General features: G+C 44.6%; 2 protein-coding genes across 2 annotated transcripts; one reads left to right on the top strand and one right to left on the bottom strand.

The window, feature by feature from the left end:
• Nucleotides 1-1918: 1918 nt before the first annotated feature.
• On the bottom strand, nucleotides 1919-14065 carry zhx3a (zinc fingers and homeoboxes 3a). The gene is made up of 3 exons (XM_030730253.1): nucleotides 13766-14065; nucleotides 2578-5482; nucleotides 1919-2038 (listed from the first exon to the last, which is right to left on the bottom strand). Exons 2-3 carry the CDS (start codon nucleotides 5283-5285, stop codon nucleotides 2005-2007), a joined length of 2742 nt encoding a protein of 913 aa, XP_030586113.1. The 5' UTR covers nucleotides 5286-5482; nucleotides 13766-14065; the 3' UTR covers nucleotides 1919-2004.
• A 1634-nt stretch (nucleotides 14066-15699) lies between these two features.
• Nucleotides 15700-20531, top strand: LOC115780531 (protein FAM83D-like). The gene is made up of 4 exons (XM_030729771.1): nucleotides 15700-16370; nucleotides 17891-18058; nucleotides 18154-18278; nucleotides 18396-20531. Exons 1-4 carry the CDS (start codon nucleotides 15885-15887, stop codon nucleotides 19228-19230), a joined length of 1614 nt encoding a protein of 537 aa, XP_030585631.1. The 5' UTR covers nucleotides 15700-15884; the 3' UTR covers nucleotides 19231-20531.
• Nucleotides 20532-21099: the final 568 nt, after the last annotated feature.

The raw sequence follows: 21099 nt of genomic DNA, 5'->3' as shown, positions 1-21099 counted from the left end.
AACGAACGGTTCTGTGATATTTTGAAATTAAGTGGCACCATAGGAAAACTGTCTTTAGATGGAAAAACAAATTGGTGGGGCTGGAATTATTAGGTTCATGGTTCATTCTATCCATGTTTCTAAAGTCTAGAAGGCCCCTTACTTTGCCTAGAGTACAATGCACGGGGCCGTGTGCATTTAAAAATATGCTTAAACTACAATGTGTACACCCCCCCCCCCCCCCTAGCACAAACTGCATTGTCAGCTGCTCACCAGCAGGTGAGGCTGTATGCATTTCTCCTATCCCAGCACATTGCAGGCTACTTGAGCATTCATCACACTGTATAATTTGACTAGCACCACATAATTCATATTCACCCCTAGCACAAGGTGCTGAACAAAAAAAACCGAGGCTGTGCTGCTTGGTGAGTATTCAGTTTATTCTGTAAAGATTCAGAAGTGTAGAAAGGATGATACAACAGTGCTTTATGATCAGACTATTTCATAAAAGTTTAAGTCATCATAACACCGTAAGTCCAGATTCCATTTATCTCAAACCAAAATAAATTTGTAACATTCGACACAAGTGCATACACTGCTGGTAGGAGATCAACCTCCAATTTCACTTTGGATGGTATAGCACCGTTCTTAGCTATTAGCAGCTTGACAAAGATGCAGCTTAGTAGGATTCATGTAGTGACTGTATGTTTATATAAACAAGAAAATTCAGAGGAGAGCAAAGATCTCCTCATTTGGCTCTCTAGCTAGCACAATATCTCACTCTGTCAGTGTCTAGGGATCAAATTGATAATTTTGCTTTAAACAACATTTTGCCAGTAACAATATTTGATACAATTACAGCTTAAAGTTAAACATCTCCAAGTGTACAGAAAGCAGCACAAGATTGTTTCACAGATATAGACCAACAGTGACCATCAATGCACTGGCATGTTTTTTTCTTTTTTTTTTTCTCTCTCTCTCTTCTGGACAGCACAGTAGCTGGAAAGCAAGGTGATGGACAGACAGGTCATATAAACACATGGACAGAGCTGAGTAAGGCAACGTTAGCGTGACAGGCTTCTCTCTGTTCAGTTTGCAGGGCAGTGTAGTGTATTGATCTTGACAGAGCGGTCAATACCTTTACTGTGGAGCAGTGTGTATTTTAGCATTGCTGTCTTCATTAGTGCATTATATATAGTCTCTTGCGTGTAGCTGAACTGCAAAGTGATCACCAACATTTATACAGATCTAAATAAAACATGTTTGATTGCATCTGGACTTACAGTGACTATAGAAGAGTAAATAGAATTGAAAAACCAAATAAAGGAAAAAGTAAAATTCAAGGCAGTGCTGAAGTACTGGTTGCTAAAAAAGTAAAAAATATCACAAAGCCAACAATAACATTTCCTTGACACATCATTTGTTTGTCCAGTCAGTACAAACCCTCTTTTATAGTGCAGTTTCAATCACACATACATACATTATATATATATATATATATATATATATATATATATATATATATATATATATATATATATATATATATATATATATATTTCTCCCTCTGACCCCAGAACAATTTCTCTCGGCCCTATCCTACCCTATCTTCGCTCATTCAAGTCAGTTTTCCAGTCAGTGTGCGTCTTTTCTCTTTCTTGTCTTTGATCCCTCGTACTGACCTCATTGTGCACCCTCCCCACACAACCACAAAGAAGCATGAAAGGCTTAAACATCACAGGACTCAAAGGTGAGAAGTTCTTTCTTTTGACGATGGCAGGAAGTGATGGCAGATGGAAGAAGAGGAGGAGAAGGAGGAGGAGAAGAAGGAGGAAGAGGAGGAGGAGGGGTGGGGGGTATTCACAGTTACAGTCAGAGTCCAACGGTCCAGCTACAATCACATCTGCTGTCATTATGAACACTCTTTTTTTTTTTTTTCTTTTTCTTTTTCTCGCGTGTTAAGACCATGGGGAGCGAGCCAGCCTTTAAACGTCATGGTCCTCTGGTGAGAGCTAGCCCGCGTCGTCACACCTCCAGCATCTCCATCCTCAGGCGATCCCTGTTAGCAGCACACGCACACAGACAGGCAAACAAAACATACACAAACTGTGAGGGCGTGATCGGAACACTGCGGTTGTATCGCATTACTGCTGTATTGTAAGCAAGGTACTTTTTTGGGAGGGAGCGTTGTAAAAAGATGCCTGTGTACAGGTTATCTTGCCTCTTGGAAATCTAACTCGCCAAAGACAATTGTCATGATTTATTCACATATATTAGCATGCGCTCCCAATCTATAATTCAGCGGGCCAGACTCCTACTTAACTAAAAATAGCTTCTTAAACACAGACCTTTGATTGCCTGAATAAGCAACACAGCGTGAGTACTTGTACCCACTTCCCCTGCTTTCTTTTTACTGTACATCACGCAGCAGTCACTACAAACAACAAGCTGTCATACTTTCATCACTCCACCTGCCTTACAGTGTTTTTGTTTCCCTGATTGATAAATAGCACTAAGCTTGTAAAATATCACAATGCATTGTGAGTGAAATGTGTCTCTTCAGTAGTTTCTAAAAGGATTCTTGCGAGTCAGAAATACCTGGCCTGATTGGAATCAGTCTGTTGTTCAATGAGTGACTGATTAGCCACTGGCTGCTGGTGGTCCTCCACTCTGTCTGACCAGAGATTCTGCAAAGCTCCCGGCTGCTCTGATTCCTCAGACTGGCCTCGCTCGCCGCTCCCCTTGGACCCCATCAGACCCAGCAGCGGTGAGTATGAATCCTGCCACACAACCCGCTGCCCTGAGTTCAGTCCTGCTTCTCCTTCAAGGTGCTTGTTCATGTCTTGCTCAGCAAGTTGCTTTTTGGCCGCTGGAGGGTCCTTGGCTGACTCGACCTCTGTGTCTCCGTGGCCCCTCGTATCCTCTGACTCTGCGGGTGGCCGCTGATAATTCTCCAACCACTTCAGCTGCCCATTCTTGTGGCTGTACCGGCTGTCGCTGAACCAGCGCACCACCTCTGACTTAGGAAGGCCTGTCTGAACACTCAGCTCCTCGTACTGCTGACTGCTGGGCCAGCGGGTGTTTGAGAAAACCTGCCGGAGGATGTGCAACTGCTGCGGGGTCTTGTTGCCCCAGGGGGGAGAAAAAGATGACTGACAAGCTGACGCCTCCGCAGTTTCGGACTTGTGCTCTTGATGCACAGTCTCAGATGTATTCTCTGGTTCAGACATCTTCAGCCTCTTGAAGTTGATCTTGATGGGGTCAAGTTTGAACTCTGGGCAGCTTTTGTCCCCAGCAAATGTGTCCTCCTCCTTAATGAGCTGCTGTAAGATTGACATGCCTTTCATGGGAAAGTCTTTGTTGCTTTTACCTTCTTCAATAATGGATGAGCTGCTTTTTGTAATGACAGTGGTGCTGGTGCTTTCAGTTGGGGATTTGCTGGCATGATTCAGGTTGGGGACACTGTCATTACAGGTAGTACTGGGATAGTCACTGCTAACACTGTTGTTGTTGGTCATGTGAATGGAATTGTTTTGATCATCGTTGGGCTTCGAGGCGTGGGTGGGCTCTTGTGCACTGATGATGCCGCTGTCATGATTGTTACAAGTGATGTTAGATTTGCTGGTGTTATCAGTGATCTCTTGACTCTTGTTACTCTTTGAACCTTCCGATCCAATTGGTAAACTGTTCCTTTTGACATTTGGTTTGCCGTTGGTGTCAGCAACACAGTGCTCATCATTATTGCTAATGTTGGCAGAGCAAGTGGCAATGCTGTTGATGCTGTTGGCTTGGCTGCTGTTGTGCACCGATTTCCTGGCGAGGCTGTCAACACCATTACTACTGCTGGAATAGCTGCTGATGCTGCTGCTACTACTGCAACTGCTGCTGCTACTGCTGCTTCGAATGTTGCTGGTGCTACTGACACAACCGCTGCTTCCAGCCATGTCCAGGCCATTGCTCTTGTCCGGCTCCACAGTGGGTTCAGTATTCTTGGTCAGTACCTGTGTTGTTCTGACTACAGAGGGAAACTTTGGGGGAACAACTGGAGTAGAATACGAGACCCGGGTGATGTGGGGGTTGGTTGACGCGCTGGCCTGTGTGGCTATGACTCCAACAGGCCTGGGTTTTCCACTGCCATATGGAACTTTGGCCATCTGAAAGTTTGGTCCTTTTGAGCCTGGATGGGCAGTTACAGTGTGGTGGGTTACGAAGTGATTGACGTGTCGTGGTGTAGTGGGTTGCTTTTGGGGTGCTCCACCTTGGAACACGGTGTTGAACATCTTCCTTCTGGCCTCTTCAATCTCTTCGGGAGACCAGCTTATGCCCTGCTTGAGTCGTTGGGCAGTAAACCACAGTTTGATCTGCTCTTCGGGGAACTCTGAAACCACTGTTAGGTAGCAGAGCTCTGCTTTGGTCGGGTAGGGAAACTTGCCAAAGGATGTCTTGAGAAAGCTGCTGGTGTCCATGGCGGCATCATAGGTGGGGATGCTGCTGAGGGGGATCATCACCTTTGGAAGGTCTTTATTGGAATCAGAGGAGGGGGGAGAGTAAAGGGAGGGAGTGTGCTGGTGAAAGACTTGGTTGGACACTGTCGTCGTAATCACGTGAGTGACAGTGGTCCTCGGCATAGCTGGGGCACCAGAAACACTGAGAGCCCCGTTTTGGAGTTCAGGCACATTTTTCAGCATGCTGGGGTCTACATCCTTTCCAGTGTCAATCTTCCGTACCTCCACAGTGTGAGAAACCACAATCTTTTTGTGCTCCCCCTTGGCTTTCATCATCTTTGCAATAGGTGTTTTGGTGAGAGAGATCCCAGATTCTCTGTAGTCTTCTCCGCTGTCCGTGAAAAGGCTTTGCTCAACAGTTGTTACTCCATCCCTCTTGTTGACAGCTAGAGAGGCAGTAACCAAACCCTCCATTATTTTAGGGTGGGCGTTGGCGTTGTGCAGAGCAAGAGCCTCAAAGCGGACGACTGACACCCCACAGTTCAGGCAGTAGAAGGTGGGCTGGGCCCTGAAGTCTAAGTGGCAGTTGTGCATGTGATCCAAAAAGTAGTTGAGATCTCTGGATTCAAAACGGCAAGTCAGGCAGCTGTATGTGCCTCCTTTCTGCATCTCACTGCCACTGTCAGATTTGGAGGAGCTGTGAGAGAAATGCCCAGACTCTTCTCCAGAGATGCTGAGTATGCTATCTTCTGGGATTGTTGGTAGGAGTTCTGGTAGCGAGCCCAGTATGATTTCCTCACGCACATGTTTGGATTTGGATGGTATCATGCAGGGTACAGTGGATTTCCTCTTGCTGGCCATGGTGCAGCTTTGTGTAAATGGGAGAGTGAGCGATTGGTTGTCCGGTGTGATGAGAACAGAGGGCGGGTGGATAGTGGAGAGGGTTGAATGGAATTTAGTGTCATGGACCAGCCACTATGATATCACAGTGTTGCTTCATGCCTTCTGCCACTTTATGACTCTTGCCACATGGACAAGTTTAACAGCTCCCAGGGAACCTGTGAGGAACGAGTACAAAAGAAGAGATAAGCGTGATTCTTTTATCTTTACGATAAATTATGGGAAAAAAAAAAAAAAAGGGAGTAAGAAACAGTAAGAGGAGGTAAAATGGAGGAATATAAATGTGAGATAATCAAATTTATGTATTAAACCTGAATATAGTGCAAATGAAAGATAAAGACCTGTCAGATGAAAAGCAGGTATATATTCTATGCTTTGAAAAGCATGAAACATTTTTACACCACATATCACAGTGAGCACGATGCGGAGGACGCTAACAGCTCCACACAGGGTAATATGTGTAGGTGGAAATTCAGTGTGATAAGTGTATTTATCAGCAATTAGCACTAAAGTAAAGTAGTCAAGAGCTTTTCTTTAAAAGATTTTTTTTTTTTATTATTATTATGATCATAATCAAAGAGGAAGGTCACCTTAAATTACCGTACAGAACGAAGTAACGAGAACCTCGCTCGCTGGGCAAATTATTTAAAAATGACATCAGAGGTCACGCACAAATTATCGGTTATTATTCATCTCTTAAAATTCTGTTACGCTGATTCCATGAGTGCTGAAAAAATATTTACCGTTAAATATATTGAGTGAATTTGAATAGGAAAAGGCATTCCAGTAATGAGTGAATATATTAATATAATGTAATTTAGAGCTCCCCTAACACACAGACACACTCCTTGAATTCATGCAGCCTGAAATGACAGCCTAATCTCGCTGATATTTGTTGTTTTTTTCCACGGCTGCCTTAGGATCGGCCTTTCTCATTATTAATAGCATGACATCCTCTGAAATATAATTAGTAAAGCTTCATGATATTGAGAAAGCATCGTAAAAATGCTGCTTGCTGGCGAAATAAAGCAAAAGTCAGTGTGTTAATGTGACATGCTGTTTTTTTTTTGTTTTTTTTTTCCCAGTCCCAAGATCTTTGTTTCCTCCCCTCAGGAAAGAGTTAATACCATTATTAAATAAATATTGTCCCTGGTGATTTTGCACCCATTGAGTGAGATGCACTCCACTACAAATTGATACTGCTGACTGAAACTAACCCCCACATACTCTTTCACATTGTCTCAGCAACCACAAATATGCAAAATATGCACACAGATTTCTGCCTGACAGAAATATTCCACTGTCTTTGTGTGTGCGATTAAGAATGATCATTTTAAATAAAGTAGATTTTTATTTATTTATTTTTTGAAGGAGAGTTGATGCGCTATATTTCAACATTTGTCACATGCACAGGTCGTCCTGCCCTGCTGCCTGTCAGTCTGTTACTATAAAGCAAACATATGAAGGTTAAATTAATTTGCCAGAGTGAACATTTGAGTCCACTTGAATGTGAGCCATTTGTTTTACATTGTACGCAGCACACCTTCCAGGCGTAATGTAATGTGGAGATGGAAATTAGGCAACTTGCATGTCTGGTGTGTGTGTTGCAGCAGCCAGCTGACAACAGTACTGTTGAGGACTTGAAATATTCTCCTAAGGTTACTACAAATACATCCAAAGCTAGATACAAGCTCCCGGCTCAATCCGTCTCATCCTGCATTTGTTCAGCCAGCAGCATGGTAATGCATGCATGCATACAAACACAATACACACATCACTGAGTGCACAAATCCATTAGCAAAACACTTTCACAGGCTTTCCCTTTCTATAACACTCCAATTATACGGATGGATATGGATTGTCACTTCAGTCTTCAACATTTCCCCCTCTTTCGTCGCCGCATTTTTATAAAACGTGCCTCGGTTCTCTCGCAAATATCTTAACAAAGTTTGTAGAACAAGATGACAGGGGCACCGCAGTCTGCGTTGCATTTGCAGCAGAGCTGCTTTTGACAGTCATTTTACCAGTGGTAAGAGCGAAACATGAAAAACAAACGAGGAAAAAAAAATATATCAAAGTAGAGCCGTAGCTCCGCAGCCTCTGCCCTCTGAATGAACTTCTGACACACGCGCGCAGAGCCTCTGTATTTCACTCCCGTCTCCTTTTCTGAGACTGGAGAGGCACTGATGTGTGATGTGCTGCTGAAAACTAGTCTCATCCAATCATCATCTTTCTATATCACTTAAGCTTTACCCTCTACCACAAGCTTATCACCCCAACAACAACATCAGCTGCATTAATTTCCCCTGAACCTGCTTTCTGTTCAACTCCAGCGTACCTCAAACACTGCGAGCTGCAGTTTGGTGGTTACAAAGGAAATCATTTCATATACTTGCAGCATATGTTTTTTTTGGCACGCTGTGCTTGCACACACTGAAAAGCACTTTCACAGACTTTTCATTTTACTGCATCCACGTGCGCGTTCACCACGGCTGGCTGGATGGTAAATAAAAGATGAACCTGTTCCAGAATTAAAACCCTCAAATGACTGCTCAACAGCACACACTGATCCCAGACAGGCTGTGACGTCCTCCTTATAACTACCTCTCTTTCATTTCCAGTGATGGCTGCTGCTTTCTGACAGGGAAAAAAAAAAAAAAAAGTAAAACAAAAAAAAACAAACAAAAAAAAAAAAAACTAGTTCACCAGCATCTTATGCAGTAATCCCGGTTCACTGCATCCAGACGCGGGCATGTGCTGTATGTTTTGCCGCCAGAGAGGTCATGATATTCTCTGACGGCACACTCGATTAACCCCTGGTGAGGACACGGGGTTCACTGAGGTTGTTCCACGGAACGAGGGATTTAGAAGTCAGCTTTCATGCAACAGAGGGATGTAGTCATGCACATCTGAAACATCTGTGTGAGAGATGTTACTATGCTATAGAACTTTGTGAAAAATCAGCGTTGGCACCGTTTGTCTGAGCTGTGTCGATGGTTGTGTTTATCCAGCAGAGAGCGAATTATATGCCAGGATGTGCTCGAAAACTAAACACGTGGAGAGGGTACTGTAATTTGGCTGTGGGCTGCGACTGGTGCGGCAGCCCCTGCAGGGGACGCCGGTCTGTGACAAGACAGAGGCTGGCCTAATACAGACGCTCCCCTCCCCGAAAAAACACTCCACTTCCTGCATGAGAAAACCTGAAACAAGCCAAAAGTTGAGAAAGGTTACATAAAGAATCAGGTCACCTATCTAAAGAATGGGCTGCTTTATCTGGCGAGCGAGACGTGCAAGACAAGGGCTTCCCAGACAGGGAGCCATTGAATGGTTCCCTCTGAAAAGCCTGGCCTTGTGTTTCAGTGCCGAGGCAGACAACGCTCAGATGATCACTGTCCTCGGTGTGTTGTATGTCCTCGCAGTGGCACCGTCTCTGTGGTGGCGGTGGTGGTGGTGGGGGGACTCTTTTCATCTCATTTGACCAGGGGAGTTGTAGCTGAAGTGAGGGAAAGTGGTAGAGCTCTCAGACGTGCTTTCTGAACACCCACGCTCAGGGGGAAGCTGAGAGGCCTTGTTCGCTGGACTTAAACCACGTTTGAACCATTCCACTTTTTCAAAAACGAGTGTTTCCAAACAAATGGGATTAGGCTAGGTTTAAATTCTGACGGGGTTTATACGTTCCGCCTGATTTAATAGCAGCATTAAGATTTACAGCCTTATGTGCTCTTACACCATCATTTCCATAACAATATTATATTTACATCTCATTAATATTTAATTACACTGCTTCTACTTTTAAATGGCAAACACAGAGAGCGCTCCCTTTTTTTAAAAATTGTTTTTGGCAAAAACCCGTTGAAAGAAAGGAGCGTGTATTCCCATCCATCACCTCATAAACTGCTGCAGTAATTACAATATTACAACACCAAAAACGTGCCCAATCTACGGCGAGCCGCTACCAGCGGAAGAGGGAGGCGAGGCTGCAAAGTGGCTGCTAGACATTAAAATTTAATTCAAAGCAGTCCACTGATTCAGACACTCCCAGATTGTTGGGTCACCTACAGTTGACATGAACAAACAGAGATTGGTGTTTGTGTTGTGCCGCCTGTCACATGAATGAGAATGTGAAGGCTGGAGGAGGGAGAAGGACAAAGGAAGACAAAACTCAGACATTTGGGAGTGAAGTGAGAGGATGACTGATGATGATGACAGGCTGTGCTGTTTCAATATTCCTCCCCGCTGACACCTTGTAGGCACACATCTCTCTACACACACACACACACACACACACACACACACACACACACACACACACACACACACACACACACACCTCACCTCCGCAACATTTAGCACCTACACCGATCTGAAAAATCTTTCTCTTTGAACTGAATAACGGGCATGGAGTCTCTCGGTGTGACAGTCACAGAAGAAGAAGAAAAAAAAAGAGGAATAAATTCTCTCACTTATGACAACATTTGTTTTGTGTGTAATTTGCTCTGACAGTGATCCGCGGCTGTCTTGAGAGTCTCCTTCAAAAAAAAAATAAAAATCTGTACCAAAAAAAAAAAAAAAAGATTTTCTGTCCGCTGGGGGTTGGGGCAGATGGGGTGGGGTGGGGGGGGACTCCTGACAGATACATTTGAATGATCAAAAAATCTGTTTAGCAGGACTCTTTCCTGCCAAATGTCCATTAAATAGATTAACGTCATGTGAGTGGATCAGCTGGACACCCAAATATAAGCCAGAGACAGAGAGCAATTACTGTCTTGCACAGAGAAGAGATAGGGAACAATGGCGCCTCATTTATAAGGGAAACGTGATCCAGTGCTGGGAGCCTTTACACGGCTGACTGTAGAATTGTTCTGTTTCCGCCGTGTCTGCTCGTATCTCGTGTCCATCATGATGCCGGTGCGGACTGATGTGGGGTTCTTTTCTGACAGTAACGACGGACAGACAGCTTTCAGTTTGGGGACATCTTTGTGTGCGCTTGCCAGCATAAGTGTCGAGCTCCAGCGTTACGTGTGCTGAAAAACAATTCAGAGACATCAGGGTCATTAGAACAGTGCTAATACAGCACACAGGTCTTCACAGCCCGTCCAGCTGAAGACACATGAAGAGGTTTCGGTGTGTGGTCTCAGTCTCCATTGTGGGCTCTTATTATTTCCTTTCCATGGGTGTGTTTGTGTGCGTATTAGTGTCTGAATGTCTGAGACGCAGGTGTTGTCAGCCAACTCGTCCACGTCCTTCTTTCTCCTCCTCCTCGCGCACACCCCCTCTTACCTCCATGACTGCAGCCTCGTCCACTGGGAGACCAGTCGGTGGTGCCACTCATGTGTTAACATTGCCATGGCAACCTCTCTCTTCCCCTTGCCCACCACGCCACACACACACACACACACACACACACGCACACACACACACACGCACACACACACACACACACAGTGCAGAGTCAATCATCTACACCCACCCAACCTCAAGACACACACATGCACACTGAATTCCTTGGACTGCATCCGGTGCAGGACAAACTTAATCCACATGCCCCGCCAGCCATCTTTGAAAACTCCATTCATGGTTCAAGTCTCTTTCAGTCAACTTTGGGTGAGGTCTGCAGCAGCAACTTGGCTTTTTTTTCTCTCTCTCTCTCAATCACATTGTAGCAAAAAAAATAAATTAAAAAAAAAAAAAAAAAAAATTGAGCCGCACCGTTCTCATGAGTGTGACGGGCTGATGAAAAAAAATATCACAGCTGAACAGGACACAAATGACCTCCTGTCACTGTTTTTATCTTGCAAAATCTGTGCGGAGGCCTGGAGACCGAGGCGGTGCAGCGTATACCTACCGCACTCTGCCCGTCTGCCGGCATCGCTCTCGGATGGCCCTGTTTTGTGTTAAATGTGACCGCTCACTGTTGAAATTTGACATTGTTCTGCCAACCCTTCTATCTGTGGCCCGAATGAATGACAGACAAATAAACCGTGGTGCGGCTGAGGAAAAAAAAATCTGAGTCATGCATCTTTTTAAATCGCTTTCATGAATAAGTTCTTCAGTTCTATAGCCAAGACTACAGGCATTCATTTAGCAACTTAAGAAGAAAAGGAAGAAAGATGGCGGCATATCGCACATTGTACTGTCCATCCTAAAATGGCTGACATCACAGCCTCTTCTAACTGCCAAAGCCTGGCAAATGCCAGCTCCTGCTGACCAAACCTTTCTTGCATGGGACAGAGAAAGTGGCAGGGGCTTTTTTTTTTTCCTCCACTAGCCCCAAGGTTTTTCCCACCCATCAGTGCACGGACGTTTCTTTTGGTTGGAACTGTGCAAACATGCTGTTTTAGTGAGCCTTTTGAGCGGTCCAGGCTTCGATACGGCATTGGTCCGCTGACAAAAGCAAAACCAAAAAGGATGAAAGACCCAAATAAAAGTGAACCTGCTTTGAACGCCGGTCTTTTTTGGTGGGAGAAATAGGAGTTGTCGTTGTGTGTTGGACAATTCTCTGTGAGGAACATGAGGTATGCCGCTATCATGAATGCTTGTTTGTATAAAACGGCTGGAAATAGATCTGGTTGGCATTAGATAGTTGATTTTCTTCTCTGAACCCAAGGAATGTTATACAGCCCATGTCAGCTAAATCTGCAAATCATGACCATATGACCTCCCTTGGTATTCTCTGGCACGGGATTCGTTTTAAGCTGTGGGAGGCACACACAAACATAACATCCACAGCAACTGCTGTTAGAAATGAGAGCACCACATCCGTAAAAGTAAAGTATGCCAGGTATATGGAGGGATGGCATGGGCAGAGATGCTGTTTTTTTTGGGGAGGGGAGTGGGCACTCTTGGCCCACTACATTGTGTCTGTGTATACAAACACTCCGCTGTGGCCATGACGAAAACTATGAGCTGTGCCTAATTGCAGGGAGTGCGGGATGAAAGGCAATATGCCTGGCCTCATTAGAGCAGTTCCGAGAAGGGAGATGGAAGACCGTTCCCAGGGATCCACAAAAGGGAATTGACATTCCCCCGGTGTAAGCGTCCTGCTGGAGTGAAAACCTCCACACACACTCATCGGGCCAAGCTGAACCCAGTCTGCCGGAGCTGCACAGCGAGAGCTCATTTACCTTTGTTTTGCCGGTCATCACGCAGCCTGCAAATTAACTATCGGTGTGCAGAAATGTTCACTGGAGACTGGACTGTGTGCTCCCCACTTGGAGTCTCTCCCCACAGCCCCAAACACCTACTGTCTGAGGAAAACCTCTGTGGCAGAAGAGTTGCGCAGTCATTTCCATGACCAACGTCATTTCTAATAAGCTTGCCTGGTTAAATAATTAAAATACATTCCAAAAATTACCAGTGAATCATGCTTGTCTAGCTGACTGCTTGAATAATTTGGGGTTGTCTCTTGTGTTATGGACACTGGACCCACAAATGATTCACAGAGACAACATTAGTCAGCGCAGAGGTCCCTCCCCTAAAGGCAGACAGAGACACATGGCATTCAGAGCTGGGTCAATATTTATGTATAGGACAATGTGCCCAACAGGAGCAGATATATTTTTAAATCAATGCATCATTGATAATTCACAGTTTGCAAAATATCTCTCCAAAAAAAATAAGCTTTGCTTACTGTACTGTACATGTTTTATTGTGTGTGTGTGTGTGTGTGTGTATGTGTGTGTGTGTGTGAGAGAGAGAGAGAGAGAGAGAGAGAGAGAGAGAGAGAGAGAGAGAGAGAGTGTGTGTGTGTGTGTAGGGCACCAGCACATGTTGGTAGGAGGAAGAGAAGGAAATGAAAAAAAAAAAGTCCTGTGCATAGAGATACAGGCCTACCTTTCTGCTCTGGCAAGAGGAAGAAATTTGGAGTGAGTGAGCGATCAATAGATGAAAATTGATACTTGGCGTACAGTTTGAACATCTATGAACTCAGAGGCTGTTTATATCAGTCGAAAACGCTGCTATAGTACTGTGCTCAGAAGTCTTTCACAAGTAAAAGCACTCACACTCACAGCACAGTGGGGGAAATAGAGCGCGTTGTGCAATAAAATAAGCACATACGCCACATTGTATAGCGCGAGAAGGAGCGCAATTTGAGCCCGCCGGAGGATCCGTGGTTGTAACTGTAACAAACTGACGAGTTAACCCGTTTCACTCCATTCACAAGGCTGTGGGGCAACACACTGCCTCGGAGCCGACTTGCCAAAGGCGATCTGCCACTCTATATAACCTTATGAATATTCCCCAAAATCCTCCACCCCCCCTCCTCCACCTACTGTCGCCATTTTATACATTGGCGACTTCATATAAACTGCCTCCACTACAGCACCAGATGAAAATTCAATATTCAATAGCGACACATAATTCCAGTAAACAACTTTGGAAATCGCACCTCGTCCCCAGTGAGACGTATTCGTGTTTCGGAAGAATAGATGTGTCCTTACCTCAGCAGTCGGTGGGAAAAAATGGAATCCGACATTAATATATAAATGAATAATATTGGATTAGCTCCGATCGTTGCGTTTTGAGAAGAAGAGGAGGCGAGCAGGGGGTGGGAGCTCTCCTCAAGTGAACCCGGTGAACTGGCGTGAACCCGTCAGTGACCACGGCAAGGTACATTACATTACATTACCTTTCCACCCCTCCGCTACACTGTATGAAGACGGCAAAACAACTATGGTCGGCGGTGCAGGACGAGGCTGCTCCAAAAAAAATTATAGCGAGTGTATTTCCTATGAACACGTGATACAGAGCGTCATCCAAAATCCAAAAGCCCTTTCATCTAAAATTTTGGAGAGGGGCGGGGATGGGATGGGATATGTGTGTGTGTGTGTGTGTGCGTGTGTGTGTAGAAGGGGGAGGAGGGTACGTATACTGAGCCCAGCGCGCATTTGGGTATATCGTTATAGGGGTAAGGCAGTGGATTTAACAGACGCGGGTTATAAGTAGCTACAATGGCGCCGCGGAGCAGGCTGTGCAGCTGGATTGTCTTGTGCAAATTTGGAATTTGTGGGCGAGTTCATTCATCTGCCGTTTCAGTGAGCTTCATCATCCAAAAGATAATCCTAATTAGGTCACAAGCTTTTTCAATAGAAGGCTGTCGTCTTAAGAAAAAAAAAATACTCCTGATGGGCTACTATGAATATTAATCGTTGTGGGAATTGTCATTTAAAGCGCAGGCCTATTAGCCCACCGGCTTAAAATAGACATTTACGCACACGCGTAATAGTGATAACACCAATTTACGCAGACCCACAGTAACTGTAGCCTAATTGTACTTGTCTGCGTTTAACTTGAAACAGAATAACACATTTGCCTTGATTCAAATTAGCAATGCTAGTTATGCGTTGTGCAAAATAGGGTTTGTACCGCTGTGACCCCTGTGACCTTGTTGGCCTCGTGTGCGTAAAAGCGCACAGGAGGCAGGCACAAAACGGAGAAAAGGTTAGAATTAAAGGCTAATGGACAGACTGTAGACCTAAACAGAGAATAACCATGGGTTAAACATTTGGAAAGATGAGAAGAAAACATATCAACAAGTGAGATTCACATGGTAATATTAAGTATGATAAGGTCACTTGAAATTCACGGATGGCCATACAATATGGACACATTCTGTGTCTACTTAAAAAATAATTTAGATACGTGTAAACAAGACAATGTGTATGTAAATCAAGCCGGATGCCCACAGTATATACAACATATAGGATAAATGCATAGCTCCGGTATTTGCTGAACATGGATTATCCCCTCCCAGTTTGTCCTGACTGGGTTAAGACGTTGCCCACAAAGATAATCTATCAGGAAGATGAATCAAAAAAAAAAAAAAAAAGTAAAACAACCAAACCAGTAGATCCAGTCTGCAGGAGTGAGACTTGGAGTTGTGCATGTTCTTCTGTGAGGTTAAAAGATATGTGCTGATTTATCAGCAGTTTAGAGTTTATGGCTATAAAGCATTTATGTGGTTTAGTGGACGGTTTGGGTGGTCATCTGGTGGAAATTATGTGCTTCTCTTCTGGGCATACTGGCCTACCAGGTAAAAAAAAAACGTATTAGCATATTTTCCGGTGATTTTTGTCAATGAAATTCTGATTTTACGTTTATGTGAAAGATTTTGATAAATTTGTTGTGGTGTATTGGGCTAAACTGCTTCCTATGTGTTTGTTTCCATCTAAAGTCTTCATTTTTTAATAAACTGTGTTTTTATAAAACGTTGAACTGCGAGGAATCTAAGATCCATGATAGCATGAATAAGTGTTGGAGTGGGACCTCTGCTGATCCCTGCTATCTGCAGTGTAACCGGATCAGGGCAACAGAGGGCTTTAGCGGAGGCCTGTTTTCCTCCAAACGAGCCAATGAGACGGCCTTTACAGTAGACTGACAGCCTGACTCGGCGAGTCTGGTGACGCCGTTCTGGTTTGACAACCACCCGACAGCCAATCCGGATCCATATCGAGCAGGAACGGAGGGAAGCAACAAAATACAAATTTCCCTTCCTGTGGGTGAAAACGTTACCTGCCCGCTGCTCCGTGTTTCAGGTAAAGGGAAGCAGGAGACAAGGCAATGGCCCTGTCGCAGTGCCTGGACGATTCACCTCTGAGATTGGGTCCAAAACCCCGCGGGACAGACGAGCTGAACCTGCAGGAAGTGTACAACGAGAGGCACCGGCTGGCTCTGGAGGAGCTGCTGTCCGGGGGTCTTGCTAACTTTCTGGACTTCCTTGTGCGAGAGAGGATCCCCAACTTTCTTTCGGATGACGAGATCCAGCGGATCAGGAGCGCCGCCGTGCCGCCGCGGTGTTCGTCCCTCCACGGAGACGAACAGGCGCTGGAGCAGTCTCTGAGCAGCACCCTCGACTGCTCCTCCGTCACTTACTTCCCAGAGGTGTCGGACGTGGAGCCGCCGGTGCTGGAGATCGGGTGGCCCGCCTTCACCGCGGGCTCCTACAGGGGAGTGACACGGGCCGTGGCACACTTCCAGCCCAGCTACGGAGAATGCATTTACAGCTGCAAGGAGGCTGCAAGGCGCATGATTAAAAGTGCCAGAGAGGTACACACACACACACACACACACACACATGCTGCCATTCACTCTATTTTTTTTATGCCTTTAAAAAGACCTATCCTGTAAATAGCGTTTCCACATCGTCAGTAATTTATTTTAAATGTGGTATTCCCTTGAAGTTTGTTATTTACTCCATCATTAATTCACATTCCTTTGTAACAGTGCTGTAACTCCTATAGTATTTCTCGAACATGGCTTATTTGTGCATTATTAGCCTAAAACAGGACTTTTATTTTGGTTTTGTCAGGTGATATTTTGGCGTTCTATCTTCTAGGCCTGATCCCCCACCACAAAACCAGTCAGCCAGTATACATATATATATATATATATATATAAACACTTTTAACACCATTTCCAGAGGGAAAATGTCAAAATCTTCTTTGTGCCATCCTTAAAATAAAGGCTTCATTGTCCCCATGGAATTTCCTTGATCACTCTGAATTCTAGAAGTTCATGTTTCGAAAGGTTGATTAGAAGAAATCATCAACTAAAGATATAAAACAAACAAACAAAAACAAAGTATGAATATTTAATGTGACGCTCCTGACGGGAGCTGTCAGTACAGCCTCTGGTTTTGAAAAGAGACATTCCAACATGAGGAGAGGGAGTTTGCAGCACCTCGGGCCTGTGTGGAACCTGCGTACCAGATGTGCCTCGACTTGCTTTGCTCATCTCCATTCCCTCTCTCATTAGAAAATTTTAAATCACAGGATTTTCTCCCTGGTTCACGGCTTAAAGGTGGTGCTATGTGTGTCATGCGCCTGCAGCCAGGTGAATCCTCAGAAAAATGTTCTAATCCTCGTCTAACTGTAAGACTGTTTGTTCTTTTGTAATGTTACACCACTCACTGCTGTCTTTACTGTACAAAGAGGCCACTGAGTGTAACACACAGTCAACATGCACTGCTGGAGGTCCTCTCAAAGAAGCAGCCCCATTCCTGAGTTTCTGTGAATTTTAACTCTGTTTTTACACTGCCTCTTAAAAACAAGCGGGCACACACACACACACACACGCACACACACACACACACACACACACCATCCGAATAAGGCGTGGCACATCTGACTGCATGTGGATAAAACAGCAGTTTGAAGCGATAAATCTGCGATGTGTAAACGTCCGTGTCTAATCCTCGACACGCAACCTTTACCGCAGCGTGTGAAATTCCATTCCTCCTGGTGAAGAAGAAGAAATCTGGGTGCAAAACAAAGCTCAGGAAAATGGAGGCAAACCCTACAGTGCACCTACTTGTCTCCTGTATAAAAGTCATTTGTTTGCTGACCAAGCGTTACCGCCGATTGCCATGGTAACAGACCACAGTCAATAGAAAGCTCATCAGCACACACATTACAGGCAGTGTGTCAGACACAGATTTGCGGCTCTGTTTGAATAGGGCCTTATATTTGATAATAATGAAAACACAATCATGTGCTACATCTGAGAGAGCGCGGCTGCGGCCATGAAAAAGAATTCTATTATATTACCTCTGTAATTTTCCACTGCAGGTGATTGCCATAGTTACAGACTCCCTGACAGACCTGGATATCTTTAAGGACCTTCAGGAGGCCTGCTCCCAGCGCAGAGTCCCTGTCTACATCCTGCTGGACCAATCGTGCGCCCCAGCTTTCCTTAAGATGTGCAGAAATGTCAACGTTCGCCTGGATGACCTTCGGGTATGCAGCCGGTTCATTTAAGCTGGGCACGGCTCTGTGTGCAAAACATGAGCGTCAGATGGCATTAAAATAAAATATGTCCTTAATCCTTACAGCAAATGAGGGTACGAACTATAACTGGCACAACTTATTACACGCGATCCGGAGCAAGGATTACGGGGAAAGTTCATGAGAGGTTCATGCTGGTTGATGGAAACAGAGTGGCTACAGGTTCCTATAGGTAAGAGCCTGCTAACCATATTGCCCCCTTGAGTTATCAGACTCTAAAGTTAAACATTTTTCTTGGGGGGGGTCTGCTTCTTACTTTCAGCCATATGTTTTTTTAAACTCTATTCAGGTTCAACTGGACTGATGGCAAACTGAACAGCAGCAACCTGATCGAGCTTTCTGGTCAGATAACGGAGAAATTTGATGAGGAGTTTCGCATCCTCTACGCCCAGTCTCTGCCCATAAACACTCGTGGACCTCCAAGTGTCCGCAACAGCGTCATCTACGAGCACCTCAAGCACTCAGTTGTTTCCTCCCCTCACCTGGCTAGCGAGAAGCCCGTGGAGCCAGCGTGTCTGACCAGCACGCCCAGCCGTAAACCACGAACACTACGACTGCAGCTTCCTTGTGAACCCTCATCTCCAGATAAAGCCAGCCCAGAGTCGGACGCTTCAACTGTAAATGGCGACTGGATGGAGCAGCAGGACGTGCAGGAGGAGATCCTGGCTGGTAGCACGACTCAGCATTTCTCTGCAGGGCAGCAAGCGGAGAAAGAAACTGGGACCCCCAGCACCGGCTCCTGCCACGCGTCAACTCAGACGAGGCGGTTGGTGACAGACAGCGAAACCCAGACTGACCTCCAGCTCACACAACATCTCAGTGTCATTACTCAAACAAGCACAGGGCCGAGCCGGGACGCCTCTGCCCCCCTTGTGTCTTCCAGACAGCTCTTGCCCACCCAGGCAACTCCAGACACCACATTAAAAGACTGCTTCCGCAAGCTGACCAGAGAGCGCCAGCACCACTACTCGACCATCCGCTCCAAGCTGGAGCACATGGTGACCGCCCTGTCTGAGAGGAGGGAGCTAGCCGACGTCACCAACGTGACTCAGGGGCTTGACGCTCGCGGCAGGCAGAGGATGCACAGACTGTGTGCAGGAACCAAATCCCAGAATGCCTGCTGAAAGTTTGGGCATGGGAACATGGCCAAGAGCCAGATGTGTACACTAAGCTTGTCTTCAGGGATTTTAGCGGTGGCGGGTAGAGGAGGGAAATGTTACAAAGTTTCTCTGTTCTAAATAAATCATTTTGGCTTATGTAGGCGAAGGAGAGGAGTTTCAGCTTTATTCTCTTTGTCTAATTTACCGCAGTGCCCTTTCTTTTTTTTTTATTCTTTTCATCCTTCGCCCTTTGCATGTTGAAACAATCTTGCGGAGAGGTAACAAAACTACAAATGACATCAATGTTGCACAAATTATAACCAAAGACAACATAATAAGTGTGTCTTACTGTGACTATTATGAGCTAAGCTGGTTAAAGTAGAGTCATATCTGCTGAAGTATGAGAGGAAAATTAATCTAAGCACTGTTTTTAGTTTTTTTAAATCAAATTTGTCTGCTGTAGCTACATTGGAACATGATCCCGAGGAGCAGCTGTGCCTTGCAGATAAATAAAGTAGCATTTTGCTGTATTACTGCTTTGCTTTCACATTTCCTACTTTTTGTTTTCTCTTTTATCCTCAATGCTGTTTAAATGGGAGACAACAGAGCTCGGAAAATATTTGCTCAGAAGTTCCAGCGTACGCGAGGAAGCAAACCACAACTTAAGTGACTTCACAAAAACAATGAGCACCTGCGCCTTGTGCGCCGCCGTGCCTTCATGCAATTAGCTGAGAGACAGCATCTGTGATGCTGGCACCTTTTGCTGATTACGCCGGCAATCACAGTCTCTGTCCAGGGTGAATTTGGAGAAGGAGCGCCGACACAGGACACAAGTGTGGATTAGCTTGAATCCTAAATAAACACTTCTTTACACACAGATGGGATTTTTATATATATATATATATATAAAACTCCTCACTCCTCTGTTCCATTTTGATTCATTTTCCACAGATTCTTCTCAATAAGTAACAGTTTAACTGAAACAACAGCTTTTTATGTTTTAGTCACAAAAAGAAGCTGTCGATCTGTGCAGAGCTCTAAAAATCGAATCGTGGCTGTTCGTGGGTTTAATGTGTCGCTAAGCTGGGCACAAAGTGTTTCAGTCTTCAGTCTATCTCACACTTAAGCACAAAGGTCCCACTATAAATCCCAAAACACGCCAATGTCTTGGCTGTGGTATAAAGTGTGCTCTGTTATAAATGTGTTACCCACACCATGCTTTATGTGACTAATGTTCAACTACACTGAGAACGCAAGGTGCAACTGCTCTGCAACAGCATGCACTGAGAAGCGGAAGGAGGCCTGTTGGATGTGGTTTTAATACACAAAGGGGAAAGTGAAAAGACTGTGTGTACAACAAAATTAAGAATCATTCTCTCAGGTTTAACTGAACTTCTTTATTCACTTGGATTAAATCTGAGTAACAAAACCTTTTGTGGCTTCATGTTTTACAGCATTTTAGAGACATATTAGTCCACAATATTTATATTAAATTTATAATTACAAATGACAATACTCTATGCTAAAGGTAGCAATGTTAATTGAATTCACTTAACCTCAGACTGATACCTCTGATGATCATTTATTTAATCAATATATTTAATTGTTTCATCTGCTTAACTAATGGTCACCTTTAAGTGACACCTTAAACATTTTACATCCAAAACACAAATATTCAATTTACACAGATGTAAAACAGAAAGAAAAAAAAAAAGCTCAAATCAATCAATCAGAGTATTTCTAAAATTAATTTTCTGGGGATCAGCTTACTCCATTTGCATCATAAATGTGGTGCACTGTGTTACAGAAACTACTTACTTGTATGCATATCTGTTATATTAAGCTCCATTGCAATCAGTTGCTACATTAAAATGCTCTTAATGCTCAGATAAC

The sequence above is a fragment of the Archocentrus centrarchus genome, chromosome 5 (genome assembly GCF_007364275.1).
Source record: "Archocentrus centrarchus isolate MPI-CPG fArcCen1 chromosome 5, fArcCen1, whole genome shotgun sequence".
NCBI lineage: Eukaryota > Metazoa > Chordata > Actinopteri > Cichliformes > Cichlidae > Archocentrus > Archocentrus centrarchus.
Note: the sequence above shows the minus strand (reverse complement) of the source record. Positions and strands in the feature narration are given on the sequence as shown.